At 37.9% G+C, this 22,346-nt stretch overlaps 1 protein-coding gene and 1 long non-coding RNA gene across 3 annotated transcripts in view; one reads left to right on the forward strand and one right to left on the reverse strand.

Annotated features, from left to right (window-relative positions):
- The window catches only part of LOC105463297 (anoctamin 3), a 485,486-nt gene that overhangs the window by 336,853 nt on the left and 126,287 nt on the right, over nt 1-22,346 (reverse strand). The window contains exon 1 of one of the 2 annotated variants that reach the window (XM_071074952.1): nt 4,331-4,546. The exons of the other annotated variant lie outside the window; for it this stretch is intronic. Coding sequence (XP_070931053.1) covers nt 4,331-4,376 — 46 coding nt within the window. The 5' untranslated portion in view covers nt 4,377-4,546. Of the gene's footprint in view, nt 1-4,330; nt 4,547-22,346 lie in introns of those variants that run through there. 2 annotated transcript variants of the gene reach the window in all.
- LOC105463295 (uncharacterized) lies at nt 4,666-17,115 on the forward strand. Its single transcript, XR_976241.3, has 4 exons — nt 4,666-4,788; nt 4,891-4,940; nt 5,649-5,752; nt 16,978-17,115. It is a non-coding gene; the product is annotated as an uncharacterized lncRNA (long non-coding RNA).

Genomic DNA, 22,346 nt, shown 5'->3' on the forward strand with positions numbered 1-22,346 from the left:
AAACAAGATATTTTCCCCAGGATTGTCCTTCTAAGTAATCTGAAGTCAGAACTCGACACAAAGCAGGATAGTTGTGCCAAGTGGCTTCATGGATGTACACTTGCAATAGCAACTAATTTATTTAGAGAAAAAGAGAAAGAAAATACTTTGGTCTGTAAGTCTCATATAAGCGTAAAATATTATTAAATGAGTTGTGTGAGTAGTAAATGCTTATTTCTGCGGAATTACTAAAAACACTCTCTGTTTAACCAAATGTCCTTTAGGATAATAATGAATCACTTAACAGCCTTTGCTGATCCCATTAAGCCCAAGTCTTTTTGGACAGGCTGTGTTTGATTTGATCTATTGTTCTATGAAAAGTCTTGGTAGCTGTACTGGTAAGGAGAAGCCACCAGAAGCCAGATCTATCATTGTCCTTTTCTTGCCCACCCTTGTATGACACATGAGTTCATCATAAATCAAGCAAAACATAAGCCAGGCTAGGAAGCAAAGTTGGACTTTCCCCAGAAAAAACTGCTGATGTGTCAGCTAATGTGTTCTTACAAGATGTGCTAAGACAAAAGCAAACATACACTCTCGGTTATCTATAACCATAATACACTCCAATTTACCCTTGGGACATCAAAAATAAGCAGACTGCCTCCCCCTCCCCACCACTGCACAGATGTCTCACTTTTTACTTCCTAACCTATTAAGCCTCTTAATAAGATAATCTAAAATTTACAGTGGATTAAAGTTCAAAAATATATGTGTATATCTTCTTCATAAACACAACTGGCACTGCCAAAAAACAAAATGTCAACGTTTTCCTGCAGAAGTGCAGGGTTGTCTGCAATTCTCATAAAAGTGTTTAGCAAATCTCTCAGACTCCCTATTGTACCAATTCCTTTAAGGAGGAGGGTTTGGCAGCACCAGATTCACCAACAAAAGAGTACCGAATAATGCTATTACTAAGCACAGTCCGCGGCATACACGCAGCAAAAGCATGGTACTTAGAGTGGAGAGTGAATAAATACCATTTCTTGCAAAAACATTTTAGATTATAAAGTTAATTGCAAACCTAAAAATTTCTATGGGAATGCTTTGGAAGTTTTCCCGAGGGATGGACATATGAATTGAGGAGAGTTTGTGATTGTTAACTCCAGACTATTTTAAAGAACCATCCGTAGATGGTCTGGAGTCCACTGCTTTCCTTAAGATGAATCTCAAAGTAATAAAGCTGCATGATGCAAAAGAAAAAAAAAAAAGGCAAGAAATTATAAGGGAACTGCTAAGAGTCCAATACACTACTAAAGAGCCAACCAAAGATGAATGAGCCTGGATGAATTTTAGTAAGAAAAATCACTAAATTTTTTGAGCCCCAACTGTGTGTCAGACAAACTGCTAAACACCTTACAACACTGCAAGATAGAGAAAATTATCTTCATTTCACATAAGCAGTAACTGTGGCTTAGTTGATATTAAATGACATAACCTATAAGTAGAATGCATTGGATTAATATCCAGGGCTCAAAACAAAGACCAGAGATTAAATTAATGAATAAATTAAGACTTACATACAGTATTTCATTTCACAGATAACAAGTCTGGCATCTATACTTATTTATACTATACTTATACTTACCTATCAAAACAAATTTTGATCGGGGATTGGTTAATACATAGCTCTCAAATATAAAGGAGAATCCCTATGCCTTTTGTAGAGTTTATTGATTGAGTGTGTCTGTTTTTCAATTAAGGGTGTAACCTTTTAAAATAATATAATAAGGGTGATTTCTGGATATATCTAGATATTTTAAAGTTGAAATCAAAATTTTTAAAAGAGACATTGAGCTCACTAGATTAAAACAAAAGTAAATTCCATCAACTGGATTTTTCAGCTAAATCAATTTGTAAAAGTAAACTAAAAGCAAGGCTCTCCTCTTTATCTGGTCCTGGAAGAAATCATCTCTGCCTTCACATGCAGATTGTCCCTCCCATTAAAGAGAGGAAGAGAGATAGAAAAGGCCAAAGGGATTAGGAATGTATTCTGTTCATCCTATATATGAAGCAAAGTCCAAAGAAATTAACCACGTTGTTGAAGATTTCTCAGCTAGTAACAAAGGCAAGCTTAGAACCTAGGAGTACAGAGTTCCACCAGAGAATTTTCTCCATTTTAATGTGCAATTTCCAGGTTAATTTTATGGTGAAAAGCACATCTGAACGTTTTGTTGTTGTTGCTGTTGCATACCTCCTGGGACAGATAACATCTAGAGAATTATTTTGCTTCTTCCTATCTGAAGAATAAAAATAGCTAATCCTCAATTTGGTCTGTTTTTTTCCTAATGTCCATGCAGGATTAAGAAGCCATTAACCAGAACCACTTAGTTAAAATGAATCTTGCTTCCTTCCTACTGGAGTACTCCTCCTCTAGATTTGTATCCATTTGCTGAAGTTGCCTTTTGTGCCAAACAGTAAATACTATACTTACTTGAAACTAAATGGCTCATAATGCATCATAAAGGAAACAATATGAAATGCCAGCAATTGCACAATTTCTTATCACTCACTTTGAGCAATAACAGTCGGTCCTACAGTTGGCAATTATTTCCTTCTTAAAAGCACATGTATCCATACATAATACATTGTTGTGGGGGTCATTTGAAGCTTCCAGATCCCAGAAATGAGTCACCCATAGCCAATGCATCAGAGGAGGTACTCATTCTGTGAGGCCGTTGCAAAGTTCCTACCATCTTTGTCTTCATTCTAAAAGTTTATATATGTTTAAAACCATGATGAAAGAGAACACAACTTCTTGAAGCAGTTTAACTTTCTTTGAAACGTTTAGAGTTGAAGTAGAAGTGCATACAAGCTGAAATTTTTGTCTACCCCCACAGTCTCACACATCACTCCCAATTTCAACATATGTTTGAAACATCCTAGAGAACTTGGGCTTGAACTGAGTACAGAATAATGGTTCTGGAAACTCAGTCAGTCCCATATTCTGTCTTATGCAGGAATCCCTTCGAAATTATTTCTTGTGTGCTAATCTAGTTTTTGTTTAAAAAAAAAAAAAAATCAAGGGCCAGGCGTGGTGGCTCACGCCTGTAATCCCAGCACTTAGAGAGGCCGAGGCGGGCGGATCACGAGATCAGGGAATCGAGACCATCCTGGCTAACACTGTGAAACCCAGTCTCTACTAAAAATACAAAAAAAAAATTAGCTGGGCGTGGTGGCGGGCGCCTGTAGTCCCAGCTACTCAGGAGGCTGAGGCAGGAGAATAGTGTGAACCTGGGAGGAGGAGCTTGCAGTGAGCAGAGATCCTGCCACTGCACTCCAGAGTGGGCGACAGAGCGAGAATCTATCTCAAAAAAAAAAAAAAAAAAAAAAGCCCTACAAAAAAACAACTGTCGACGAAAGAAATACAAATAATATCTGGAGGGTGGGGGATGAGAATATTTAAGTAAATATTTACTTTGAATGAACAAATTCAGCATTCCAGAATCCACACATCTTAGGCACTCTATGGTTAACTATATCATTATTGTCATTATTAATTCAGCAAAGTTGCAATTGTGTTAGTTATTGCTTCTGGATAATAAAACTCCAAAAACCGTGAATGTGCCTCAAAATAAAAATGCTCCGTAAAAAGCCTTTTAAACCAAATTAAGAAACAAAGATCAAAGAGTGAGGATAACTTGAACATACAGATTCTTGTCACTATGCCCAGCAAGAAACTTGAGGCAGAAGCTAAAAGACATAATACGAAGCCCCTAGAAGAGAAATCTAACATCAAGAACTTGAAACCCAGAATCAAGCATGGAACATGGGCAAACAATAAATTTTCCCAAGGAAGTGACAGAGCCCCTTTAACTGCAACAGGCCAGCTCTGGAACTCTCCCAAGAATTCATTTATCTTATGATTGTGTAAATGCGTCTCAAGGAGTAGACACACTTTTGTGAAGATTACTCAACATCTGAACCACAGAAGACGGCAAATACTGTTGAACATTTCTGTCCTCACCCCTCAGAGCTCTACTGAGCTATCTGGACAATCCCTACTAAGCGGGGTTTACTGCAGTGCATTGAAACAATCTTCACAGAGATATACATTAAGTCAAGTCCTGAAATGACGAATTCCGCTACTCCCAGGCACTGTGCGGAGGCTCAGAAAATCACTCATCTAGGATGCAGAGTGAAGAGGTATTTAATTTTTTTTTTTTTTTGAACTTCACAGAGTTCCCCACCTCTGTGTCGCATAAGCCTGCAAAGGATGCTCCTACACAACTGCAAGGGCATGCAGAGGGGGAAGTGACGCCCGCAGGGAGAGGGGAGCAAGATTCCAACTGACCTTTCTGCTGTTTAAAAGACTGAATGGAGCCTGAATGGTGGACCATTTTCACTCTGCGCGTCCCAGCCGGCTTAGGGAGCTGCCCGAGAGGGAGGCGGAGGAACAGTAGCCAGACTCAGAGGCTCCAAGGTCCGGAGCCTCGGCGAGCGCGCTGCAATCCGACACCTGCTTTAGCCCGCACTTCGCTCCCCAGGCTACGCGCCCGCCGGTGTCGTTGCCATGGGAACGCGGGAGGGCGGTCTAGCGTCCGGCTCCCCTTAGCGGCTACTCGGGGAATAACCCCGCATCCCCCGCGCGTCCAGTGCCGCAGTGAGGGTGGGCGTTGAGCGGGGTTGGCTAGGAGTGGGAGCAGAGGACTTTACTGGAGGATGAGATATAAATTAGAGCAAACCTCTAGAGCTGCTACTGATGCCCTCTTTATCAAGCTTTGAGGCTGGTTATTTATTTCCTAAAAGTTGGTAGGTAAACCCTGGGACTTTTAAGGAAGGGCAAAGTTGGTCTGTGCTCTGAGAGGGTATGCAGTGGCAGATGCAGAGACGTTTCTATTTTTCTCTCTTAAGTAGCGGGGGCAGAAAGCCACCCCAGCTTAGCCAGCAGCGTGTTTAATTAGGTAAGCTGTGTTCTGTGTCTAGCACTTTTCACTTGAGTGTTCCTCTTCTGCTTCTGCCATTCAGGCCTTGAATTATCTATGATGATGATGATGATTGAGGACCATTTATTACCTACTTAGTCACAGGGGCTGGAAAAACACTACCCACGATGCTCGATTTAATCTTCATAAAGCCCTATAATGTAGGTAAAATATGATTCTAATATTATAAAAAGAAACTTAAGATCAGAGCAACAAAGAGTTCTCAAGACCACATAAATCAACACCTTATTTGAAAGAGAAGGCACCTGATATCCAAAGAAGTGAAGTAACTCTCTTTGTTTAGTTTGAGAAATTTTATTGTACTATTTATTTATTTACTTCACCAATTTTTTTAAGTTCCGGGGTACATGTGCAGGATGTGCAGGTTTGTTACACAGGTAAACGTGTGTCACGGTGGTTTGCTGCACAGATCACCCCATCACCCAGGTATTAAGCCCAGCATCCACTAGCTATTCTTTTTAATGCTCTCCCTCCCCCTCCAACAGGCCCCAGTGTGTGTTGTTTCCCCATTGTGTCCATGTGTTGTCATCATTCCGCTCCCACTTATAAGTGAAGTAACTTTTGAAAGGCCAAACTGCAGTGGCCAAAATGTGACCAGGAGCTAGCTGAACACATTTTTCAGTAGGATCTCCTTTCCTCCATCTATCCCTGCTCCCTGATTCAAAGCCCTAAGTTCTTCCTGGAAGATGTAGGATGTTATTGAACAGACACATCGCAAGAGTCCATTGCTTCCTGAGTTTCGAAGTTTTATGGGATCAACTCAGAATCAGGTGAATAATCCAAATAAAAGCAGATGAAAAATATGCAGAAATTTCCAAACATTCAATACCTCAAAAATATTGAGCTATTATTGTATACTGTTTGATTCACCTGTGGTGCATGATACAAAAGAGTGAGGGGAATATAGCTTTGAACAAGCAGATGCCCCAATGATGTATGGATGCATAACAAACCACCCTGAAACTAACCTGTAAACTGCAATTTATTACTATTACTTATGGATTTTACAGGTTGGCTAGGTTCAGTCAGGCGGTTATCTCTCAGAGTCTCTCTTGATTGTTCAGTAACTGGTCCTAAAGTCATCTGAAGCAAAAAGAGCGAAATTGGATTCTACTCTCAGTGGGAGGAATAGCAAACAATGTGCTACGTTCTTTAATGTATCATAATGGTCTTTCCAGAAAGAAATGCTGAGCATTCAGTAAGAGCTCAGTATGCAGGCATTGAAGAAATACTTGGTTACAGACAATGGACTCAGTGTGAGTTCACTTCCAAATGAAGATCTAAAACAGAGCTCAGAGACTATCTCCACAAGGGCTTTTAATACAGATATTGTATAGATGAGGGCACTGAAACCAAGAAGAATAAATGTCTTGCTTGAGGATTTTTTTTAATTTTGTTCATACAGAGTTAAAATTCTGATAGAACTCAACTTACAGATCATTCTGATGTGAACCAACTCATTGATTCTAACGCAACCCAGTTCTCCTAGGTGAGGATTAGACAATGAATTTAAGAATGGCAGAAAACTAACACCCAATACATACTAGTCACTGTTATAATTATGACCCCTGTAGATCTCATTTAAATTTTTAAAACCCTTTTAAATCACCGGTTTTATAATCACAAATATTTTTGAAATTTAAACTTTAATTCAATCCCTGGTCAGCAGGACTAGTTAAAAGAATTAAAGTCCCCTTGCCAGGCATGCTGGCAGGCGCCTGTAGCCCCAGCTACTCCAGAGGCTGAGGCAGGAGAATGGTTTGAACCTGGGAGGTGGAGCTTGCAGTGAGCCGAGATCGCACCACTGCACTCCAGCCTGGGCAACAGATGGAGACTCCATCCAAAACAAACAAACAAAAAGAATTAAAGTCCCTCTACTCCATACTTCCAGATACAGGTATCACCTTTACCTTCCTAAGATCTTTTTCTGTTGATCTCTGATTCTCCAACCTACTCCCTGATCCAAAACCCAGCAGGAGGCAAATATGTATCTGCCAGAACTAGAAATGAGTTGAGATTTTGAACCTCATTGGATTTTTTCCCAAGGAAAGAATGTTTATTATTATTTCTAACACCCTTGCACCCTAACCTCCTTGCTGCAGCTATGATTAAACTATCTTGTCGTAAAGTTAATTACTTTTCTTAAAATTAGAAACATTTTAGGTTGGACTGCCAGATCGACTAGCAGGGGATTCAAAGAACATCTTTGCTTGTTTTAAAATCAGTCTTTTAGGGGAGGTTGCTAGAGGAACAGCTTTGTGAGGGGCCGAGGAAATTTGAAGCTCCATCTGCTTTATGGGAAGACAGTGCAAAGAGAAGAAAAAGATTCCTCTGTGTGTGTGTGTGTGTGTGTGTGTGTGTGTGTGTGTAAAGAAAGAAAGTACGTTTTGGAAGTGTAGAAAGAGGAGTTTGAGCAAAAGCCCTCTTTTTTAACTCAAAATAATTCTGTGATGTGGTAAAAGGAAGCATTTTGATAGACTGACATCTCCATTGTGGAAAGTTTAAGAATGGATAGCAAATAGCCTTATTAAGGAAAGCTAAGCTAACTATGAACCATGTTGGTTTGCTTTTTCCTACTATTTTTAGTTTCAAATATTTTTCTCCAAATTTTAATGACATGCAAAATGTGTATTTTATATAATGTTTTATGAGGGGGCATGATTAATATATAATACACCGTATAGTCTTAACTCTGTTTTCCAAAGTAGAAAAAAAAAAAAAACAAAAGCCTAGAAATAAACATGTGAAAATGTCCGGAGTAATCATGCTTGCAAGTTGAGTTAAGGGTAATATTTTTTATACTTTCATATATTTTTATGATTTTCATACTTTCTATCAATGATATGTGTTGATTTTATCCTTACTACATACATATATCTTCAACCCCCCTACCCATGTACCTGTCTTGCTACAACTTCAGTTTTTCTCTTTTTTCTGTTGGGACCTAGGGTTTTATTCCCCTTCATGTTTCTGCTGCTCTTGCTCCCCACAATTCACAACCTGTCTCCTGTCCTCCTTAAGTAATTAACTTTGCAGCCCCCCTGCTAACATTTGCTCCCCAGAGAGGTAAGAAACTCTGATCTTTACATCACCGGGAAGCTTTTTATTCCTTTGAATTTCAAAACAGGTCCCTCAGCTCAGTCAATTGTGAGTTTCTCTGTATTGTGCTCTGTCAAAGGGACCCAGAGAGTCCTGTTTCTGCCTCTTTGGGTCATGAATCACCGCCTTAATTAAAATTGGAATTGTGAATGATACTTCTCATTGCCTAAATGGTAACAGAAATGGAAAAGCAGTACTTTCCTGCTTCTAGTTTCTCTCCATATATTAAAGACACAAACCAGCTCTGTAAAAAAAACTCATATACTATCATAAAAGGAAAAATGGAGTGAAATTTAACAATTTTCTCCCTAAAAGCCTGTGGTTTCTGGCCACATGTGACAGTATAACAGCAGAATTAAGTAGATTCATCCTGCTGATATCCAGGCTGTATGCTCCGAGTAGCATTCAGAAGTGGTACTACTGATGGATGTGTCTAAGATAAAGTCATGGAGGAAGATCAGCAACCTCAACCTTCTCTGAGTCCAGCCTTAAGAAGTCTTACAAAACAGAATTAAAATAATAGTAATTCTCAAGTGCGTGGAGCACATGGCATTTTAAAGAGACAGGAACACAAAATGATTTGTGTGAGAAGACAGCATCAAGAGAAGGGAGATGTGCGGGACAAAGGAGGTGATGATGGGTTAAACAGCAGTTCATATCTTAGACCCCTGCTGAAAATCTTAATAATTATTTCAAGTTGCCTATAGGATTAAATCCATGTTGTTTAATCTGTCATCAGCTACCTTGTCCCATACATTCTTTGGATATGTCTGTTGCCTGGATTGTAGTGATAGCAGGACAGGTGTTTGCACATGTTCAAGCTCATAGGACATTAAATATGTGCGGTTCTTTGTATATCAATTATACCTCAATCATGTTATTAAAAATAAGCATAATTTATTTAAGCAAAAATCATCAAGTCCATGTTCACTACCTTACCATTCGAGGAGCTCCATATTTCCTTGCAGCACTTTCCAATATTGTTTCAAAGGCTCTTTTACAAACCAAACTCTTTTAATCCTGTATTGCTTTCTTCTTTGTTGGTCTGCTTTTGCTGCTGCTGCTGTTTTCTCCACTGGGAATGATTGTCCTAAAACTCCTTCGAGGAGCAATGACATTTCTTTTTTTTTTTTTTTTTTTGAGACGGAGTATCGCTCTGTCGCCCAGGCTGGAGTGCAGTGGCCAGATCTCAGCTCACTGCAAGCTCCGCCTCCCGGGTTCACGCCATTCTCCTGCCTCAGCCTCCCGAGTAGCTGGGACCACAGGCGCCCGCCACCTCGCCCGGCTAATTTTTTGTGTTTTTAGTAGAGACGGGGTTTCGCCGTGTTAGCCAGGATGGTCTCGATCTCCTGACCTTGTGATCCGCCCGTCTCGGCCTCCCAAAGTGCTGGGATTACAGGCTTGAGCCACCGCGCCCGGCCGAGCAATGACATTTCTTGTATGAAGATATATTTTATCCACATCTACTGAGTACACAGCCAGTTAGACCCAGTTAGATGTAGATTTAGCCTTCTCCAATTTCCATCAAGCATGAATAACATCATTTAATTGCATTTTTATAATGTTTCTACCATGCATTTACATGTATGATTTTCAAAGTAGGCACATACTTTTCTACCCGTCAAGAAGAAATCTTTTAAAATAGACTTCAGGTTGACTCACTTTTCTATTTGCCATGGTGCCTAAAAATGACTGACACATAAAAACTGACCAAATAAATATTTGCTGAATAAATGGCTTTCCATAATCCTCAACTACTCTTTATTATTTGTGAAAATAATCTAGTAATAAGACATTCAAACAAATTTCAGTGCGCTAATTGCCCTTTGAAATTTACATATATGTCTGTAGATTTGCTTCATGACTTTATTTCTTCTAGGCAGATAATTTCATAAAGACTCATTTTGCTGTACTGGTTTGAAAATGTAAGAACGTAATAATCGTTGATTTATTTGCCAGGTTCTGCCCAAATTTATAGGCTCTTAAACTGATACTCTGGTCATATCAACAACTTTACTTTATTTTTGGTGAACTGCCATGCTTTTGAACAAAGCTGATACTCAGCAAGTATCCTGGGTGTGATTGAACTGGTTACTTGTTGCTGATGTATCTTCTGATAGCTTGGCCTTTGCCTGACTGGTCTAGGCCTGTGTCTTTTTGGTTGTTTAGGTGTTTGTTTGTAGAAAGATGGAAATGGAGGTAACCTTTGTAGTTATATATTTACTTTCCAGAGATAGTATATGCTTGACCCCCAGAGGCTAGGGTGACTAATTGAGTGAGCAGTGTGGTCTCTATTTGAATATGACTAGGCCAGTTATAAGAGTAACAACACAATGCTAAGCAATCATTCAAACATTAAGTGTGCATGAATATTTATTCAAACATTAAGTGTGCATGAATATTTATTTACTGAGAAAAATGATTCTAACACATCATTTATTGATAAAAACACACTGCAAAACAATATTGATCCTTTTGGCAAAAAAATATGTGCATAGATATATCCATAATGATAAAATTCAAAATATAGCTAAGCCTAGATGGAGGAGATGGAGTGAATGGGTTTATTTTTTCATTTTGCTTACTGATATCTTAATTTTATTGTCCATTCATTCATAGAGTGGCTTTATGTTCTGGGTTGCCTTTTATCTCAGTGTAATTATTAATAGCCTCAAACTTTTAAAAAGTGTGCTGGTTTGGACAGTAAGTTATGTGGTCATTCTAACCATCAAATGTGCATTATTTATGTTATAAAAATAAATGTAAAAAGGGAAAAATGATAGCTATGTTTAAATTACTTGATAGAAAATGGTTTTATATGCCATTTTAATCCAATAATAACATAGATTTGAAATTGAAAAAAAATCAGCATTTGGTCATGGAGGGTCTCTTCTTGACTTAGCAGAGATATGTGGAAAGAGTGCATTGCTTTGGGATTCTAGATCATAAACTCTGTGTCCTAGCATGCTGTCTAACTGTGGGAAAATAAGTTTGCCTCCTTGGATCTAGGTCTCTAATCTGTAATGATACTGATGAATTAGATGTTCTCTAAAGGTTATTCCATCTCCTCATATTCTAGTCTTTGCTAGAAGAGAATTTCATGCACTCTGGCTTCAGAAATATCATCTTTATGGCTGGTTTGACCAGGGGTTATTCCTTTTTCTCCTCTAAAGGAAAATAGTGAAAATAGTAAAGGAAATCCTCATTGATCCAAATATACAAACAGAAGCTTTGTAGCAATCTGAACTTGAATGGGATTTGAAATCAAACATTGTGATATAATGAAGAGACAAATAGTTTGACAAAACAAAAGTCTTAGGATGAGAAGATTTTTGAAGTATTTAATTTACTTATGCAAATAAATATTGATGACTTGAAACCATTTATGTATCAATAATTAATCTGCCAACTACAGTCTTTAGATTCATTGAAGTAAATCTAAATAATCCATATTTAACATCACTGAAGAGTCAATCATATAATGATGCCTTGGAAAATATTCAGTAAAACATATTTTATATCAAATAAAATTATTCTTACTTCGTTTCTGTAATTCCTCTAAGCAACAGGAGAAAGCTGTGTATTTTCTTTTCAGTATAGTTAACAAATATATACTGAAATCTATGTGCAAAATTCAGCTAGGATATATATTTTTAGTCATTGAAAGCTTTATGCCAAAAAAAATACCCTGCACATCTTTGTAATTACATTAGGAATAGATAGCAAATGGTGACATAAGCCCTAAGTGTTTGAAGCGTCAAGGCTTCCAAATTCATGGTGTTTTATTGTAAAACAATGGTGGAACATTTGGAAAAAATTTTATAGTATTACATTTTGCACAATAAAAACAAGGGTTTGTATATGGTCCCTTTCAGGGAAGTTTGCATTTTAACTCTAGTGACTACATTTTCCGGTTCCCAAATCGGATTTTGTCACCAAGAAATTGAATCCTTGAGCTCATCCTTTTCCTTTCCCACTGGTTCAGTGCAATCAGGAGCAACCAATCAATTTAATTATATCTATTCATTTCACTAAAATATTTTTTAAGGTATTTAATACATTATCACCCAGAAACTTGCCTCATATAAAGACTTGATTAGGAGTACCTAACAGTGATATAAGTAGTTTGTGTATTTTTGTTGTTACATGTCTCCAGACTGCCTTTGGACTCAAGTTTGAAACATCAGCTCTTGGGTACCCAGCCTACTGGCTGGCACTGCAAAATTTTGGCTTACCAGCCCCCATGTGAGTCAATCCCTTAAAATAAAGTGTTCTCTGTACATACATCTAATTGGTTCAGTTTCTGTAGAAAACATTGGCTAGTACAGATTTTGGTTGTTGCCTTGGTTGATGAGTGTTTATTTAATAATGAATTTTGGCTTGGGCTCATTTTTAAAAGTGTATATGCTTTGTGTTGTCCAGTCATTGGCATGTCTTTCAATTTCTTAGTAGTCAGCTAATTTGATAGAGATTTCCTTAAATGTTGTGATATGATTAAATCTTCTACTTCTTGCTGAGGGTCTCAGTGTGTATTCTGGGGTACACCTGGCAGGCAGTGTACAACTTTGCCTACACCTTCACTTCCTGCTTGCACAGTCTCAGGGTCAGCTGAAGTGAGAGATAGGGTCTTTTCTGGGCATATGCCTGGCTCCACAAACATATGTGCTTATTTAGATATCCAAAAATATGTCAAAACTTTTCAAAGTTCCCTATGAATAGCTCATTGCCAGATTTTTCTTTTACATTTTTCGGTCAGCCTCTTATTTAACTCAACTGCTGTTGCCCCCTCAGTCAGCTGCGATATTAAATATTGCCTCTGATTGTTTTTGACAAATACTCTTAAGATAGGGTTTTTCTTATCTACCAAGCTCTGAGTCAGATCAGATAAACATAAACCTTGTGAATGTGGCTTTAACAGATAGGTCAAATAATGACATTTCTCTGGAGAGGGAGCACGTGCTGCTAGGCAGCTGGTTTTCACAGCTACTGTGTTTGTAAGTCTACTGGTTTTCAAGAGTATCACAGAGTTGGTAAGACAGAGGTGGGAATATGGGAAATTAAAATGCCACAAAGGGTACTGTTCTTACCACAATTCAGCTTTTTTTTTCTAAATAAACACATTGAATTGTTGAAAGCTTTGGATTGACTTCCAGAATTCTAAGAATTAATTTGTCAGTTTTTGCCAGTATTTTCTTTGCTTTAATGGAAGAGAAATTGTTTTAGGTCCTTACTCCATAATTCTGGAAGTTATTTTCTTCTATTCTTGATTCTCTGGTATTCAAGTGTTGGTTCTGCAGGCACATTGAGTCTGTACTTCCTCTGACGCTAGGAGAGCACAGGAAGCCCATGCGTTTTGAAATAGTTAATATAGGTTCTTTTTTTTTTTTTTTGAGATAGAGTCTCGCTCTGTCACCCAGGCTGGACTGCAGTGGCCGGATCTCAGCTCACTGCAAGTTCCGCCTCCCGGGTTGACACCATTCTCCTGCCTCAGCCTCCCTAGTAGCTGGGACTACAGGCGCCTACCACCTCACCTGGCTAGTTTTTTGTGTTTTTTAGTAGAGACGGGGTTTCACCATGTTAGCCAGGATGGTCTCAATCTCCTGACCTTGTGATCTGCCCATCTCGGCCTCCCAAAGTGCTGGTATTACAGGCTTGAGCCACCGTGCCCGGCCTTAATATAGGTTCTTAAGCAAGGACCAATGTCTACTGAATGACAGACCCATAAGAAAAGATGCTCCTTTACATTCACCCACCCCAAGCAGTTTATTCAGTCATTTAATATTCAATCACAGTAAGCCCACAATCCCAGTAAGTCTGGGGGGAAATCCATCCAAAGGATTCCAGTGGTCAGAAATAGGGAAATCAGACAGAGCAAAATGTATACACAGTAAAACAAAACTGCCAAAACAGATATTCATCCTTAAATAGTTTTTAAAAATGTACTCAAGATAACCTAAAAGAAACAAGACTCTAATAGCACCTCGCACCCCATATTTTGGTTTCTGATACCTTTCTCTAGTAAAAGGGCCCAGGGTTTTTTGGATAAATAGCTGATTTCAGGTCTAGGGCAGGGGATATACCAGTTGAGCCTTGAGCATCTTGAAATCCCAGAAAGTAAGAAAGTGATTAAAAACACACACAGAGACATTGATGAAGGCAGTCAAAGTGGTCACAGAAACCAATGGAAAGAGGTCTCAGTGGTCACAGATGAGAAAATTTGGGCACCAAAATAAATGAAGTAATATTGTATCATAACCTGAAGTCTAAAATATGTATCCATGAAGTTCACAATGACATAAGTAATTGACTAAACAAATGGGGAAGAAAAGACAAATGTTCCTTGCAGAACAATTCCAAATAAGTGATGTAATCACTCTACCCTAAAAGAGGAGAAGCATGACTCCCTATTCCTTAGTGTGAGCTGGGTACAGTGACTTCCCTCCTATGAGTACGGTATGGAAAAGAGAAAGAACACTACCTTTACAGTAGAGAAACCTGATAAACATTACTTCAGCCAGGTAACTAAAGTCAACATCAATGGCCATAAATCTAATTGATAATATGTACCTTTCATATGCTGTGAAAATGGCACATTCTTTCTGTGTACCTCCCCAAAACTGATAATTCCCTTCTAAGCATAAGGAATACTATTAGAGGAGTATACTATAATATACGTGACCGATAATGTATGTATACTGGTTCATCAGCTGTAACAAACATACAAATATTAAGATGTTAATAAGAAAGGAAATTGTGCAGGGGGAGGGGTATATGGGAATTCTCTGTATTATACACTTAATGTTTTTATAAATTTAAAATTGTTCTTAAAAAGAAGTATATTAATAAAAAACCAGATCTTCAATTATATTCAAGTGCAAGTAATAAGAAGATTTTCTGGAGCTAAATACCATGGTTTTTAAGCTAAAAAAATGTGGTATATAAACTGAAGGAAAGATTCATAGTTAGAACCAAATTAGTGATCTAGAATATCAAAGGTAAGAATCATCACACAGCCAAATAACAGTATAAGAGGAAATGATAGGATGAAATATAAAAAAGCTTGAGGAATGGAACCATGAACACTGTTGTAGGAGTAATGAAAATGCTATGAAAAGCAAGAAGAATAAACACTGCAAGTGTAGCAATAATTAAACAATCTCAGAAATAAAGATAAAGCTTCCTTGAACATAGACTAGAAAGTTAAGAAAAGACACTAATCCTGACATATCTTGTAAAATTCCTGATCACTAAGGAATTTTATAGGACTGCAAGTGAAACTAATAAAATATTGATGAAGGGAAACAGGAAGGAGATTGACATCAGACTTCTTATTTGCCATGCTGGAGGCTAGAATAGCTTCTTTAGATTGCTGATAAAAGATGAAAACATCCCAAATCACGTGGCTAGACGAGACATAATTTATTCTCGAGTGTAGGAAGACATTTGAGAATTTGTAATAATTTGAGGAATATATAGCTTGTAGAACTTGTTTTATTAAAATAGATGAGAAAAAAATCTAGTCAAAAAACACATCAGAAGACAGACTCCAAGATTTCTGAGTAAAATATACTCATATCAAAATTGTATCTATTTATTTATCTAAGTGCAAGGGAATAATATTACACTTTCCAGGGAACTTAATATAAGAGCCAAAAAAGATACTGAAAAGAAAGGAAACACTGTTAAATAAATTCCTGTTTGTTGTCAATTCTCTCCACAAATCCAGGTGGTTGGGAGTAGGGGATGTAAAAATGTTACAGAAGTCTGTCAAGGGGATGAGGGATAAGAAAGAAAAAGTAAAGAGTGAAAATACTCTTAAGATTTCCTTTTATTGGGGAGGGATCAAGTAGGAGGGAAATAGAAGCATGCATCTTGATGACAAAATAGTTTTATTTAAATCATTTGATTATGAGAACAAAGAAAATAAAAGTGTTATGTAATGAATGAGAAAAGAACAGTACATCGTCCTAGGAGAAAACAAATGAAATACATTGCATCTTGATCAAACCAGGAACAATAAGGAAAAGGAAAACATGTGGTCATCAATGGGAAAGAAGTAAAAAGTGTAAAACAAGACGGAATGAATACAATCAAACATATCAGCCACTACTCAAAATATAAACAGATGCTTTGTTTTCTACTAAAATACAAAGAGCTAAATTAGATCAAATCAAGATATGCACATTGGAAGAAATAAAAATATTTAAGGCAAGGTAATAAAGCAGTGGGCAAAGTGATTCCAGGTAAATGCAAACAAAACAGTAATCAGGACTGGTAATGTTAGTACCAATCAAGGTAAATTTTCATATTAGAAGAACTAAAATGTTAAACAGAAACATGATGTAAAGGTATGAGTGTAATTTATAAATAAGATATAACACCATATATATTTGTGCACCAAACCATATAGCACTTAATATAAAAGTAAACTATTAGACAACTAAGAAATTAATAAATTACAAATACAATGGGAAACAATATATACATCTAAATTTTAAAAAAGAGTATAGTAAAAAGTAAACAAAGATCTAAATTACTTTCTACATTCTGTTTACTTCATTTAACAGAAGTTTTTAAGAGTCTACAACACCTTTGTAGATTGTGGACATTTATGAAAACTGGTTGTGTGCTTTGTCATATCTGTTATGTGTCAGCTTTGCTAAACTATAACTGTGTTCTCTAGAATCTCCTTCCCTTTGTGGTTTCAGGTTAAAGCTAATCAAAAGAGAATTTGCACAAGACTTGGGAAGCTGAAGGGATGCAGCAGACATTATACTCTGAAGGTCATTTTGTTTAGGAGTGATTAGAGACTAAGACTAGTAACATGAGAGATGAAGATAGATTGTAGCCAGAACTTGTTCTTGCCAGCACTGTATCCAGCTCTTTTTCTCTATAGGAATTCCAGCCCAGCAGGAGATAGAGAGGCAATAGCTTGGCCATAGACTGTCCCATCAGTACTGCATCATAATCTCACTCCAGATTCCCTGGAAGCTCTGATTTGTCTGCCACACCAGTGTTTAAGAAGGGCTGGTTCCAAAAATTTTCTCCCATTCTGTAGGTTGCCTGTTCACTCTGATGGTAGTTTCTTTTGCTGTGCAGAAGCTCTTTAGTTTAATGAGATCCCATTTGCCAATTTTGGCTTTTGCTGCCGTTGCTTTTGGTGTTTTAGACATGAAGTCTTTGCCCATGCCTATGTCCAGAATGGTACTACCTAGGTTTTCCTCTAGGATTTTTATGGTATTAGGTCTAACATTTAAGTCTCTAATCCATCTTGAATTAATTTTCGTATAAGGAGTAAGGAAAGGATCCAGTTTCAGCTTTCTACTTACGGCTAGCCAATTTTCCCAGCACCACTTATTAAATAGGGAATCCTTTCCCCATTTCTTGTTTCTCTCAGGTTTGTCAAAGATCAGATGGCTGTAGATGTGTGGTATTATTTCTGAGGACTCTGTTCTGTTCCATTGGTCTATATCTCTGTTTTGGTACCAGTACCATGCTGTTTTGGTTACTGTATCTGACAAAGGGCTAATATCCAGAACCTACAAAGAACTCAAACAAATTTACAAGAAAAAAACAAACAACCCCATCAAAAAGTGGGCAAAGGATATGAACAGACATTTCTCAAAAGAAGACATTCATACAGCCAACAGACACATGAAAAAATGCTCATCATCACTGGCCATCAGAGAAATGCAAATCAACACCACAATGAGATACCATCTCACACCAGTTAGAATGGCGATCATTCAAAAGTCAGGAAACAACAGGTGCTGGAGAGGATGTGGAGAAATAGGAACACTTTTACACTGTTGGTGGGATTGTAAACTAGTTCAACCATTATGGAAAACAGTATGGCGATTCCTCAAGGATCTAGAACTAGATGTACCATATGACCCAGCCATCCCATTACTGGGTATATACCCAAAGGATTATAAATTATGCTGCTATAAAGACACACGCACATGTATGTTTATTGCGGCACTATCCACAATAGCAAAGACTTGGAATCAACCCAAATGTCCATCAGTGACAGATTGGATTAAGAAAATGTGGCACATATACACCATGGAATACTATGCAGCCATCAAAAAGGATGAGTTTGTGTCCTTTGTAGGGACATGGATGCAGCTGGAAACCATCATTCTTAGCAAACTATCACAAGAACAGAAAACCAAACACCGCATGTTCTCACTCATAGGTGGGAACTGAACAATGAGATCACTCGGACTCAGGAAGGGGAACATCACACACCGGGGCCTATCATGGGGGGGGGGGGGGGGGGAGGGGGGAGGGGGGAGGGATTGCATTGGGAGTTATACCTGATGTAAATGACGAGTTGATGGGTGCAGCACACCAACAAGGCACAAGTATACATATGTAACAAACATGCACGTTATGCACATGTACCCTACAACTTAAAGTATAATAATAATAATTAAAAAAAAAAAAAAAAAAAAAAAAAAAAGAAGGGCTGGTTCGTGACATTTCTCTGATCCTCCTGCTTTCCCTTTTGGATTCTCATTGTCTCACAAATCTTACAACTGGGTAAGTTCTTAGTTCTAAAGCCCTTCTTCTACAATACTTAAAATAGTTCTCATTCTGCTCTCTTGATTGTACATTGATTGATAAAAATAAAATAGAAAGAAATATTTTTTAAGAAATAAAGCATTTTAAAAACATTGTCAAATTCTAATCAAAAATAAATAATTTAAAGTGGTAAAATTTTTTTCTCTGGAAGTCGTAGAAATATAAGTTAAAATAAGGTATCTTTAACAGCTTTTCTCATTAGTAAAAATGAAAAGGAGCCCTGATACCTATTTTTATAGGATATGTTAACAAAGGTGTTTTATCATACATTGATTTGGAGCTGTAAGGTGTTAGAGACAACCAATAATCCATCTCCTGGATATCTATGCCATACAAACAAAGCAGCCGTAAGTAATGACCCATATGTCAAGGTGTTTATTGCATCATTTTTCTTGGCAGCAAAAAAATGGAGACAAAATTAATACCCAACAATATAGTTAATGATGGTTTATCCTACTAGAATTATCCTAGGATAATTGATAATCCTTCAATTATCCTAAATAATTGAAGTCTATCCAGTTATTTGAGGAGGTAGAAAACATATAGAAAGTTACATACTAGGTTATTAACTTGGGTGGGCAGCTTAAGATGGGAGGATGGAAGAAGAGAGGGAAAAGGAGGAGTCAAAAAAGGGAAAAAGGGGCCCACGCCTGTAATCCTAGCACTTTGGGAGGCCGAGGTGGGAGGATCACTTGAGTCCAGAAGTTCCAGACTATCCCTGGCATCATAAAAGGAACCTGTCTCTACAAAATAATAATAATAATAATGATAATAATAATAATAATGTTATCTGGAAGTAGTGGCACACACCTGTAGTTCCAGCCACGTGGGAGGCTGAGGTGGGAGGGCCATGTGAGGCTGGAGGTTGAGGCTACAGTGAGCCATGGTCCTGCCATTCCACTCCAGTCTGGGCAATAGAGTGAGACCCTGTCTCAGAAAAAAGTACAAAGGGCTGGGGGAAGAAAACAACTATATATTCAAGAGAAGATGTATTGCCACGTATATGCATTTGTGTAAAATTATGTGTATGTATGGGTAAAACAAAACCAAGCATTAAAAAAAAATTCTTATACATTTAGCCCAACGTAATTTACCACCAGATTTATCCATATTCCTTAGTAGGAACCCTCAACTTGCGTCAAAATATACTCCTAGGCGTGCCTCATAAAAATAACCCAAAATACCTCATTTTGTTTCCTCTTTTTGGAAAGTTCTCCGCCTGATGCTCATCATACAAGTTCTCCAAGGACCAGTTGATGTGTCGTCTCTCCTCTGAATACACCAGCCCACACAACGTCTCTTCCGAACTTCTTTATCCTTACTAAATAATTTAGCACTTAATTATATAGAACCATGACTTGTTCTCTGATTCTTTTATGCTGTCAGTCGTGTCTCCCTACCGATTAGTCCTATTCTCAGTTTCTATTTCTTTTAACAGATGCATCACCAAATTGTACCTTTCAGGTGGTGATTGTTCTATACAGCATAATGCTTAGTCTTTGGTTTCCAAACAGGGATGCAGCTGGGAAAGTATGCAGTCATGACCTCAGAAGACCTTAGTTAAAATTACATTCTGTTAATTGCTGTGGAATGTGCCTCAGTACATTGTATTTCTCTCAGCCTTGGTTCTAATATCTGTAAAATAGGTCTCTGAGGCTTTAATTACACTTTAACTTCTGGGGTACATGTGCAGAATGTACAAGTTTGTTACATAGTTATACATGTGCCATGGTGGTTTGCAGCACCAATCAACCTGTTACCTACATTAGGTATTTCTCCTAATGCTATCCCTCCCCTAGTCCCCAATCTCCCAACAGGCCCCGGCGTGTGATGTTCCCCTCCCTGTGTCCACGTGTTCTCATTGTTCAACTAGCACTTATGAGTGAGAGCATGTGGTGTTTGGTTTTCTGTTCTTGTGTGTGTTTGCTGAGAATGATGGTTTCCAGCTTCATCCATGTGCCTGCAAAGGACATGAACTCATCCTTTTTTATGGTTGCATAGTATTCAGTGGTGTGTATGTGCCACATTTCATTTATCCAGTCTATCATTGACGGGCATTTGGGTTGGTTCCAAGTCTTCGCCATTGTGAACAGTGCTGCAATAAACGTACGTGTGCATGTATCTTTATAGTAAAATGATTTATAATCCTTTGGGTATATACCCAGTAATGGGATTGCTGGGTCAAATGGTATTTCTGGTTCTAGATCCTTGAGGAATCGCCACACTGTCTTCCCCAATGGTTGAGCTAATTTACACTCCCACCAAGAGTGTAAAAGTGTTCCTATGTCTCCACATCCTCTCCAGCATCTGATGTTTCCAGACTTTTTAATGATCACCATTCTAACTGGCCTAAGATGGTATCTCATGTGGTTTTGATTTGCATTTCTCTAATGACCAGTGATGATGAGCATTTTTTCATATGTTTGTTGGCCCCATAAATGTCTTCTTTTGAGAAGTGTCTGTTCGTATCCTTTGCCCATTTTTGGCTGGGGTTGTTTGTTTTATTTTTATTTTTTGTAAATTTGTTTAAGTTCCTAGTAGATTCTGGATATTAGCCCTTTGTCAAATGGATAGATTGCAAAAATTTTCTCCCATTCTGTAGATTGCCTGTTCACTCTGATGGTAATTTCTGCCAGCTCTTTATATACATTTTAAAACAGCTTGGATTGTGGAAAGCATTCTGAATCAGCGAACCTGACCTTGAGTCTGAACTCTGTAACAATTTATCTCATATAACACCTATCAATTTTTTACCTGTCCCTCTGCATCCATGTTATTTCCCACTGAGACTAGCTAAGGCAGTTGTGCTACCCAGAACTAGTGTTACTTTAAAATTTATTTTCCTAACAGGCATACCTTTGAACATGAAAGGGATTGCTATTAATTATTACACTGAATGGGGCCACAGGCATAAACCAGGATTGTCTCTGGTCAACTAGGAACTTTGCGAACCACATCTAGAGTAAATATGCAGCCACAGGTACCTCATTTGTGTGTAGCAGGAGATAGTTCTGTTTCCTATTTACCCCTCTGTTCTCACACTTAACCCCAGTAGAGAGGAAAGGTCTTTAGTGAAAGAGTGCAGACACTCTTTGTTGGCATAATTAATCAGTTACTCTATGAGGTAGAGTCAATATTAATAGGGCTATGTTTTGTTTAACTTGCCCTCTATCAAACATTTTAAGGTTATAAGGCAGTGGTTTTAAGTTGATGAACATGAGACAAATCTGGGTTTTGGGTTGTCTTATTGGGTCTACGGAATATTTCTTTAAAGGATTTGAAAGCATATCCAATACTCTAAAGTGAGATAGGTAGGTAGGTAGATAGATAGATAGATAGATAGATAGATAGATAGATAGATAGATTCAGATTTGCAATTTCTCTTGAAAAAAGAACATCTCTTGAAAGTGAAACTTCATTCCCACTTGTCAACAATCAAGTGGAGCTGAACAGTTAATTCTTCCTAATTTTATCTCTACTTCATTATACTTCTCCTAAAGTTGATAGTTAATTATATTTATTCTTCCCCACGAGATAGCATGGTCTGCCTGCCTAATTCACCCACATGTTCTGCCTAGAACCTGAAAGCGTTAGATTTTCTGAGCTTCGGGTAAATCTCCCTCCAGCAACTTGCAGCAGAGACTTTTAGAGTGCTGCCAGAAACAAGGTGGAGAGCAG

The sequence above is a fragment of the Macaca nemestrina genome, chromosome 12 (genome assembly GCF_043159975.1).
Source record: "Macaca nemestrina isolate mMacNem1 chromosome 12, mMacNem.hap1, whole genome shotgun sequence".
Taxonomy (NCBI): domain Eukaryota; kingdom Metazoa; phylum Chordata; class Mammalia; order Primates; family Cercopithecidae; genus Macaca; species Macaca nemestrina.